The following is a 10,732-nucleotide window of genomic DNA, read 5'->3' as shown; positions in this document are numbered from 1 at the left end:
TAACACACGACTCGTGCTGCGTACACGAACTCGGGAATCTGATTTCTCCAAGTGGCTGGTGCAGATTTAGATGCTCCGTACAAAAAAAACTGCTTGGTTGTTTACTGCCTGGTTGTTCAGTTCGGCAGATAATATACGTGAGAGTGTTTTAGCAAACTTTGTTATCTGCTGTGGGAACAATCCGCCTCGGCGTTGACGTGGTCACTTGGCGTGTCCCGACTTGGAGTGACGGCTGTGCGGTCCTATGATTCCTCCTACACATTTTTTTTTTCTTCTGACAAACTCCATCGTTAACTTTACTTAAAATCGAGACCGCTTTTGCAGTTCGTCGGGACGCCGAAGACAGCCGGGGCTTCAAGATGTCGGTAGCGGGCTTTAAGAAGCAGTTTTACAAAGCCAGCCAGGTTTGTGCAAAACTTTTCTTCAAGCTAACAACTGTCACGAAGGAGCTAGCCTCGTTTAGCTGCGCAAGCTAGCGGTTCACAGTGGGCTCGTGTTAATAACGTTAAAGGAGCTGGTGACTATGGTGACAGCAGGAAGATAACCGTTAGAAAACACACACACACACACACACACACGCTTTGTATGTCGGTGTGTACAATGTCACGGTTATTTTTGTAATCGTTTACTTTGTGCGTTAAAGTTTATGAGCATCTCTCGGATGTGTGTTCGCATCAACGCGAGCAGATCTAACTTGAGCTAAATGCTAAGTTACGTTATTGTGCTGCTGGTATGTTTGTGTTTTTAAACAAACTTTTAAACATTCAGATTCAGTGAGTACACTTCCTGCGATAAACATTAACTCTGTTTGCAGAAGGGACTCTCCGGGTGAGTCAGAGCTCTTAGAGTCAAACAAAAAAAACACACACAAAAAACTGCACAATACAAGAAAATGTCGAGCAAGTTTTTTGAGATGTAAGCTAGAAGATGTGTTTATTCAGGTGAAGACCCTGGCAGATTTTTAGCAGTGTTTCTTGGCGGTGAAGACACAGTTGCCTATTTCCCCCAGCTGTGTTTTGTGTTAGTCTTTTGTTTAGTGAGACAGATCAATATTTAGGGCAGTTTAAGGGGAAGAGATCCAAAATACCATTGTTGTTGGAAATGCCAACTGCCTGCCATTGTTGACTTTTTTTTTAGTGTCTGGATCTTGCAAATGTTTTTAATTGTGGCCAGCTCTCGTAGTTATGGGCGGGGACGGTTAACAATATTTTTTTTGTGGGGGTCTTTTTTCTTCCTACTACCCTGCTGATCTAAGCAGAAAAGACATTTGGTTTCTGCCCAGCTTCCTGTCAGGAACAGACTCAGATCCCTGTTGGTTTGGTTGGGAGGAAAAATATCACAAAGCTGTCATGTGAGGAGCGTTGGCACTGGCTGAAATTTAACATTAAATGTAAAGGTGTTTTTAAGGGAGAGATAAATCAGATAAATGCACGATACAGTGACTTAAAGAATGATGCAAACAAGGAGGTGAAATAGTGTCCTTTCCATTTTGTATTTGTCTGCAATGCAGCTGCTTTTCTTTCCAAAACTCCATGAAGAGTCAATAACACTTGACATAGCTCAGATTTTCTTCGTTGGAGGCATACAGGAAGTTGGCTGTGGACATGATATCTGTGTCCTGCAGCTCACACATCCTTGTTTTCCTCTTTTCCTCTCTGTCCTACCCTCCTTTCCTTAGAATGAATCTCTCCACTAAATCTTAAAAACCTGAAATGACACACTCAAAGGGCAGTCGGAGCACAAACAACATCACACTCTCAGAAGTTGTGACAGTGGGGTTGATTGTTAGTCCTGAAATGAGGATGACAGTTTGATTTGTGCAGTTTATCAAGTTTAGTCATGCACTGATATAATTATAAGTCTTCTGGTTCTCAAATGCTTAAAGTCACAGCTGAAAGTGGATAACGTCATGCTCAAATGTAGGACATCATTTGTAGTGGATGACGCAGATAAGATAAGATAATCCTTTATTAGTCCTGCAGTGGGGCAATTGCAGGATACAATGAGATGCAAAGAAGCAACACAAAGCAAATATCAAAAGCATTTTAAATTGTATGTTTTTGTTGATTACACAAATAACACTAGCTATGTGAATATGTCTCACTGTTGCTTTCCTTGCCTTGAGTTTAATACAAGTGCAAACAAACAGAGGTTTTCAGATACCAGACAATCATCTACACCTGCCATCCAACCAATTTGAAGAAATCTGAGTAGCTATAGTATCGTATGGTATAAATGATGATATTCAGTGGTTGTTTTTACCGCTCCACATTAACTTTAAGAAGTATTATATCTGTAATCCACAAGATTTACCGGATCTTTCATCAAGACATTTGCGAGGTAAACACTAGGAATACAGAGTTCACGTTACAAAGTAATCCACCGGGAGTGTGTGTGTTTACTGTCTTTGAGTGTTGAGACACCGTTCCCTCAGGTTCATGGATAAATTGATAAGCAGTAGATTAGTTATGTGCAGACTTCATCTGGGATTAATCCCCATTCATAGGAGTGACTATCAGTCTGCAATATAAACCTACCTGGGAAATCATTTCTCTTCAAATGGATTGAGCCGTAATACAGGTTCTGGTGATTGGCTCCTGTGTAAACAAGGAAATGGTCGCTCTTTCCTTAAAGTCTTGTGAGGCAGACTAGGGAAAAGAGTGCACTGCCGACTGCAATCTTAACTCTGAGGTCGGGAGTCAATTGCTAAGTAGACAGAGAGTTGAGGCTGTATCTCTATTTGTGACCCCCGCCCCCTCTAAGGCCCCCTGTCATGTGCTTTCTGCGTACAGCAGAGACTCAGCAGCAGAACTTGAAGATCGCAGACTGTTCAGTCTGTCAGCTGCTGCCGGGGAAAGCGTAGCCATCATGTGTTCCCCAAACCTGAATTATTAGATCTGCATACTTACAGCTTTAATGTATACTTTTGTGATGACACATCAAACTCTACTGTTCGCTCTCCCATCATAATATTCTTTATATAAGCATTTCCCTCACACCCAGAAAGTCTTGATTATTCCAGTAATCACAAACAGCAGTTTGAGTCATGTAGGAAATGACTCAAACTGCTGTGGTGCTATCACAGGCAAGTCAATTTATGGTGAGGGAAATGGTATCTTCATCTTTTAACCAAAGAATTGAGTGTGTCCAATCCTAGAGGCCTTTATATTTTAGGTCAGGTCCTAAAAATATACACAACTAATCAGTTAAAGCTGTGAGAATACTCTTGAATCATGTTGTCATTTTAATGGCCTCTTTTACAATGTTTTCATTAACTGTCCAGACATTTTGAAACGCTCCCTCTGTAAGTACTGCAGGCGGATCAATTAAACATTAACATCAGGGTTGTTACAACCTCCCTCAAGACTCACATGCACAATATCATAACCAATTAACTATGCCACACGTTTTATTACAACCGAAGTGTTGTGAAGTACTTTGACTGGAAACATGGCATTAACCTCCAATAAAATATAGTAATTGTGGTTTGCGTTTGTCTTTGCAGAATAGGTTTACAAATTACTCTGCAAGCTACGACTGTTGTGGTTTTGTATCTTGCTGGTTGTGATGGGGGTTGTTTTTTTGCTCATTCCACTTGGGAAAACTCCAATATGGAACCATGTAGCTCATGAGCGCAGCAGTCAATGTTTTAAGTGTCTAGAAGTCACAGCAGTACAGACTCATTATGAAGCCAGAATAATTTCATTCATTTACCAGTTCTGTCTCATAAAAAATTGAAGTTGAAATAATCAGCTAAGAAGGACATACACAAACACTTGTACTGTACATGCAAAGGAAAGAGACTGTTTTCTCTTTTAGACTTTTGTCTGTGGCCTAAAAACCTGCTGAGGGTTCTCACTTGGAAATACATATGCTTTCAATCAACATGTTTTTGTTCACTTAAGTTGTAGCATATTGTCTTTATTGGAATAAAAGAAGCTGGTCCAATGTCTCCCTCATCCTGTAAAGTGTAAACAAAGGCAAAAATAAATGTTCATTATTGCATGTTCTGCACAGAGCAGGCGTGTGAATGTGTAATTGAGAGATGAGTTTATGTTTCCCCTCGAATGAAAACCTTGTGAGCAGCATTAATTAATTAGCGCTCTCTCTCTCTCAAGATGGTAAGTGAGAAAGTCGGAGGAGCTGAAGGAACGAAACTAGATGAGGACTTCAAAGACTTGGAACGGGTAAGATAAGCGTCTTTCTGTGGTCTTAAAAGAGCAACATCTTCCTTCCTAAGCTGTTGGTTTAATACGCAGTAAACAGACATACTGCTGTTTCTGTGGGACATTGGTTCTTGATGTTTACACCCCATTTAAAGCTGTTTAGTAAGCTGTAGGTTGAGAAAAGTATTCTGTCTATAAAACTCTTTAAAACTGGCACTGTTGCCTCACAACAAGAAGGTCCTCCGTCCACCAAAACCTGGATTTCCTTCAGTGGGGTTGCGTCAGTAGGCCATCCGGCGTAAAACCAATGCCAAATCATCATAGCATCATAAAATCTGATTTCCATACCAGATCTGTCAGGTCACCAACTCGATTGAAAAGCCAGAATAATTTAATACGTTTTCCATGACTCGAATGTTTGGTTCATTGTGTGCACGTGACATCTATTGCAGTTCTGTCCATCCTCCCTGAGGGGTTCTCCCTGTTAAAGGGAGAGCTGCAAAGTATATTGGATTGAATTGAAATAGATTATCCGCTGTGAAAAACTCTCAACGTGAACAGAATGCTTAAATTCACTATTTGCTGCGTTTCTTCTTCTAATACGACACTACATTGTATGTCTTTTTGGAGACGTTGCATTGGGGTCTTGAAACCTATTGTCTGACATATTATAAACTAAACATTTATTTGATTAATCCAGAAAAATATTGAATTAGTATATGATTAAAATCATTGTTGGTTGCAGCCCTTGTTTACATTTTTTTATTTTGTTCATCAAAAATATGCCCAAATCCAATATAAATAACAAAATATGAATTCTAAACAAAGCATTCAGTTTTTAAGTTAAGTGCAGATCATGTACTGTATCCAAATATGATGGGTTTGAAAATATCTCACCGTATTTTTTTAAATAATTGTGTTCAATACAAACTATGTGTATGAGCCAATGAGGAAGCAGTTACTAACAAAAGGTTTACAAGGTCACATTTAGCTTTTGGCTTAGTGTTTACAGTAGCTCTGTGTGCACTTGTGATGTATGTGTGCTTGCTGTGTTTTGTAGAAAGTAGATGTGACCAGTAAAGCGGTAGTGGAGGTAATCTCCAAAACATCAGAATACCTTCAGCCCAACCCAGGTGAGAAGTAAACCTGTCTTCATGCATTTATTCAAACCGTTTGAAACTCTCTGAGGAAACTGTATTTCAACTCCCTTCTGCAGCATCACGGGCCAAACTGTCCATGTTGAACACCATGTCAAAGATCCGCGGTCAGGTGAAGAACCCAGGCTACCCTCAGGCGGAGGGGCTGCTGGGGGAATGTATGGGCAAGTATGGACGGGACCTCGGAGAGGACACTAACTTTGGTAAGATGTGTATGTGTATTGTGGTTTTAGACTGTTGGGGTGTCTTAATGGGTTATTTGCTGTATATGGTTGTCTTTGGGTGTGCAGTATATGTAGTATGCTGAATGATTTAAGTATTGTTTTTGGGCCTGTGTTTAGTTTAGTTGGATACCATCTGTTACTTTATGTATGTGGTCTGATGGTGATGGGATTCTCTGGTCCTACGCTATTATTCAACTACGTCACTGAGCTATTACTGTCTGTCTGTGTGGCTCAGGCGGAGCGCTGGTCGATGTCGGAGAGTCCATGAAGAGATTGGCAGAAGTCAAGGACTCCCTAGATATCGATGTCAAACAGAACTTCATTGATCCGTTGCAAGGGCTCTGTGACAAGGACCTCAGAGAGATACAGGTACATTGACAACATCAAATTGAATTTAAGGCAAGATGGTATTCACTTCTGTGTCCGCTCCTAAACTCTCTGTGGCTCTTACTACCTCAGCATCATTTGAAGAAGCTGGAAGGCCGCCGCTTGGACTACGATTACAAGAAAAAGCGTCAGGGCAAGATCCCGGATGAGGAGGTCCGACAGGCCCTAGAGAAGTTTCACGAGTCAAAGGAAGTGGCCGAGACGAGCATGTACAACCTGCTGGAGACTGACGTGAGGACGGATTTATTACTGTTTAGTGTGTGCTGATACTGTCTGTCCTCTGAAACATCCTTTTAATCCTGATCCTCTGTGCAGACCATCTTTAAAATAAAAAGGGTAACCACATCCAAAAGTCAGCTGTAAACCGCTTCTGATGGGTGAAAGCTGGTCATACTTAACACAGCATTTGTTACATTTCCCAACTTTGAACACAAACATTTACGCACCTAAAATATTAAGCCTGCAGATGCAGAGGCCCTTGCAGCAATATAATAATCTAATAAATGATTTTAAAGGATAACTGATGCATATCGCCACTGACATATCAGTCAGTTAAACTGACATATCATGTTAAACTGTTATCAGTTTTCTGTCCAATTGTTGAGCACACTGTTATTCACCTTTGCTGCTATTTAATACACACCCACTGGACAAACACACGTCAATAGTTACACCTATAAAGCCGTTTCGTTTGCCCTGTATATGCAGGGGAGGAGACATAGGAGAACAAAAGCTTAGAGCATGTATCTGATCGCATGTAGGTCAAAAGGTATTTGTGTGTTTGGTCGTTAATTTTAATATTGAGATGGTTGGCTGTGAATATGATCTGCCACCTGGAGGAAGTCTGTCAGTTCCATATTTCCTGTTATTTCTCTACTTTCAGCCTCTTTTATATTTGGTTCCCTTTTTTTCAATACTATGTATCTATGCATTTGAGCAACAAAGTTTTAAAATTTGACAAAATGTTATCTTTTTACTAGCATGAGTTGAGGTTAATTTAAGATTATTTTGTTAAAGAAATATACATTATTTCTCATAAATCAGTTTTATGATAATTTCAAAGGTGCAGTACATGCATTTATTACCCATTTTATTTGTAATCCAGAATAATGAACAGTTTATCCATTGGAATGAAAAATACAGTGCAACAAAATGCAAGTGACACTGATTATGTTGTGTATGTGATGTATGTTTTGTGTGTGTGTGTCTGTGTAGATAGAGCAGGTGAGCCAGCTCTCATCCCTGGTGGAGTCCCAGCTGCAGTATCACAAACAGGCTGTGCAGGTGCTGGAGGAGCTTTCTGACAAACTTAAAGACAGGTGCAGTAATGACACACACACAAATGCCAATAAATACTGTTAAGTGCATCTGAATGTGCATCTTTGTGCTCGGAGCTGCTTATTTTCTGGTTCTTGTTCAGTCACAGTGACTTGAAACATGTTTTTGTATTTATTGTGGAGGTTTGGAAATGAGAAAACCTAAATCAACTTGTCTTTATGAACAGGATGAATGACGCTCAGAATCGACCAAGACGTGAATACACACCTAAACCCAAACCGATCTTTGACTTCGGAGACGACAACCATTCAAATGGCGGCTACTCAACCTCAATGGCCCCTCCCTCTTCACGCAACTCCGGTAAGAAACAGCTGATGTGCCGGGGATTAGTAAGGATCAACAAATGTTAATTCTACCGCACACATTTGAGTAAAATACATTTTTAGCTAACGGCTGACGTGCAACAGAGAACAGACGCTGTCTTGACAAACAAAGAACAAAACAAACTCATTCTGAGGCATGGTTTTGTATTCAACCACGTCACTCTCAAAGCCACACAAAAGGGCAGCATAAGATTTGTGGAAAAGAGCAACAACAAAAAACATCCAGCTGTTTTATACACACAGGCGATGGACGAAGCCAAAGTAGCATGCCTGCATTGAACACATTCCTCGGAAGTCTGACAGAAACTAAACTGGAAAAATAACTCTCAGCATCGCCAGAATGTTTGCGCAAGACCTGCAACCAATCAGTGTCACTGAGCACAAATATGTGACTCAAATGTATTTTTCTGTTGTCTTATTGAGGCTGTGTAAATTGTCGCACACTGAATGTTTGACTTTCGGTTGGACTCGGTTGTTTTCCAAGAAAAAAGACCTCATTTTCTGTGTGTGTGTGTGCGTGCGTGCTTGTGTGGGAGAGAGAGTGTATGTCCTGCCCTGTCATCTGGCTGGCATTTCTCCAACTGACCTTGTTCCTCTTTCCTGTGATGTCATCAGAGCCGTTTTTTCACTTGGCCACATTGTCCTTTCAGAAAACCAGATTGTGTGAGTCACAGTTTGTGGAAGTCGTTTTTTTTAGTCCTCACAATTCTTGTGGTGGTGAAATGGTCCAGTGTTCTTGCGCAGCTTCTGGTGTGAAATGTAGGATGCAAGTGGCTTCTCACAGGTTTGACAAATAATTGGTGGTTTATGTAGCGCGTATACTTTACAGTCATGTATGTGGTTTTGTAATAAATCAACATCCTGAAGTCTGGATTCTGCAGCCTGACTTGCTCAAGATTGTGAGCACCTCTTCAACCACTGATGCAATCCATAATAGATTTAAAGAGCTATTTATTTAACAGATTTCTTTTATTCAAGGAACATTTGACAAACTTCCAAACTACCTCTTTTGTTGAAAAATGCTATATTAATAAATATTAGTGCTATTATTATTGTTATTACATCAGTAAGTTATGAAGCCAATGTTTTGGTCAACGGCAAGAGTATTAATGAACCTTCAAGGTTCAACAAGCTGCTGGTGCCATAATTATAATTAGTTATTCATTATTATTTGTAGTGGTATTTCAGTTGGTATCAGAATCAGTATTATTGTTATAAAACGTAATAATACAGTAATTCGTAAGCTATTTGTATCAATTGAAACAGTTTTTTGATTTTGATTTCTCTTATATTGCATAAGATCATCATGTGTCATCTTGGTTTTTGTGGGTCCATGTGTAAACAAATTATTTTCAACCCACTAACTTGAGGACCGTACAGAGTAGGGCCGCAGCTATGGATTATTTTAGTAATCGGGTATTCTACCAATTATTCCATCGAGTAGTCAGACAAGAATATTTTTTTTATTATTTGCCCGCAACTTTTTGGTTCACACTCTTTCATACTGTCGTTTCCTGCTGCAGCTAAAGAAGAAGCTCTCCATACTGACTGTGCACGACGTGCTCAGCACCAAACAGCAGACAGAATGAATAAGGATTTGCCCCATAACTGCTGTAGGCCGTTGTTTGCTAACAAGTTTGCCAGTTTATAGTAGCACCATCAATATTTGCACATAAATATGTATTCATTGATCATTATAACTGGTTATTGTAGGAAGAAGTACAAATAAATAATTATTAGAATGCCATTCTTTTTGAAGGAATAAATCAACATCACAAGCACTGATGGGAAAGTGGGCCATATTAGCTTACAAGCTAATTACCACAATGTTTCTATTTATCAAACTGCTCATTAGACTTCTTTCAAAAAGGAAACTTGCCACTAATTTGCGTTTATTCTAAGACAATATACTTTTTAGAGAGAGGTTTGTAATTGCCATTGAGTTGCTTTTCAATTAGGCATTTACATTATTTATTTCTGCCGCTGTAAATTGACACAGAGAGCGAGTGACTGACGCTTTCCCCAGCCGCCTGGGGTGTGAACGTGATACAATGAGAAAACTGTTCAGAGACAAAAAAGCCGAGCTTGTCTTGTGTGTGGAGCCCCGCTCTACTCTGCTGATCTCTGTGAGGTCACAGAGAAAGGACGGATAGAGGGAAGGAAAGGACTGATAGAGGGAGGAAAGGACGGATAGAGAGTACATAAACCTTGTGTCGGAGGAATGTTGTGGTTTCAACTTGTCTGCACTCTTGAGCCTGCTTGCAAAGCTGTGTTGAGGTTGATCCGACTGCGCCCCATGCTCATGTTATACTAACACACAGTATATAAACAGTATGAACTACAGAATACAATAAACTGGCGTCGCTCGCTGTGCCAGAGAGCGTCCAGAATTTCTTGGGGTTTACCTAATTTTGCCCTCATCTTCCCTATTCTTTCTGTCCCGACTTGTGTTTTCTCAGTTCCCGAGCAGCCGTGCTGTAAGGCGCTTTACGACTTTGATCCAGAGAACGAGGGAGAAATGGGCTTCCGCGAGGGCGACATCATCACCCTGACCAATCAGATCGACGAGAACTGGTACGAGGGCATGCTGAACAGCCAGTCGGGATTCTTCCCTCTCAACTACGTTGAGGTCCTTGTTCCGTTGCCGCACTAATATATAAAGAGAGCAAAGGAGGAGACTGATGAGGAGGAGGAGGAGGAGGAGGAGGAGGAGGAAGAAGAAGAAGAGGAGGAGGAGAGAGCAAGTAGAGTTGGGAGAGAGGGAGGAAAGCGAAGCCAAGGGCTGGTCCGCAGAATATTCATTTTCACCTTCAGCTCCGACGTCACCGTCTCACAGATGAGCACTTTTTGTTCTGGAGAAGAAGTCCAGACCAGAATATCCACCGGTTTCCACCCAAAGGTAAAAGAATCTAAGATGGACACAAAATGTCATCACCTGTTATCTGGCAGTCAGAAACATTTCCTGAGGACTAACTGTTGACACATTTACAAGCCTTGTTTGTCTTTAATTGCAAATTACTGATATCGTAAATATGATTTGTATGAAATCTGGTGATTTTATGATGGGGTGCCACATTTCATATCGTCCGTTTTGTGTGACTGCGGTCTGTTTTCAAACTCAGATTGGTCCACAGTGT

The 10,732-nt window shown here is 40.6% G+C and overlaps 1 protein-coding gene across 2 annotated transcripts; it reads left to right on the top strand.

Moving 5' to 3' along the window:
- Nucleotides 1-359: 359 nt before the first annotated feature.
- sh3gl1b (SH3-domain GRB2-like 1b) lies at nucleotides 360-10,248 on the top strand (the record flags this gene model as incomplete). 2 transcript variants are annotated; one of them, XM_079220653.1, is made up of 10 exons in its annotated part: nucleotides 360-404; nucleotides 4,119-4,187; nucleotides 5,227-5,299; nucleotides 5,383-5,526; nucleotides 5,783-5,916; nucleotides 6,007-6,165; nucleotides 7,150-7,253; nucleotides 7,439-7,572; nucleotides 8,211-8,258; nucleotides 10,055-10,248. In XM_079220653.1, 10 exons carry the CDS (start codon nucleotides 360-362, stop codon nucleotides 10,246-10,248), a joined length of 1,104 nt encoding a protein of 367 aa, XP_079076779.1. The 2 variants fall into 2 exon arrangements, with proteins under 2 accessions (XP_079076779.1, XP_079076780.1); XM_079220654.1 differs by lacking the exon at nucleotides 8,211-8,258.
- Nucleotides 10,249-10,732: the final 484 nt, after the last annotated feature.

This window comes from Taurulus bubalis, assembly GCF_910589615.1.
Source record: "Taurulus bubalis genome assembly, chromosome: 7".
In the NCBI taxonomy this organism is placed as follows: Eukaryota; Metazoa; Chordata; class Actinopteri; order Perciformes; family Cottidae; genus Taurulus; species Taurulus bubalis.
Note: the sequence above shows the minus strand (reverse complement) of the source record. Positions and strands in the feature narration are given on the sequence as shown.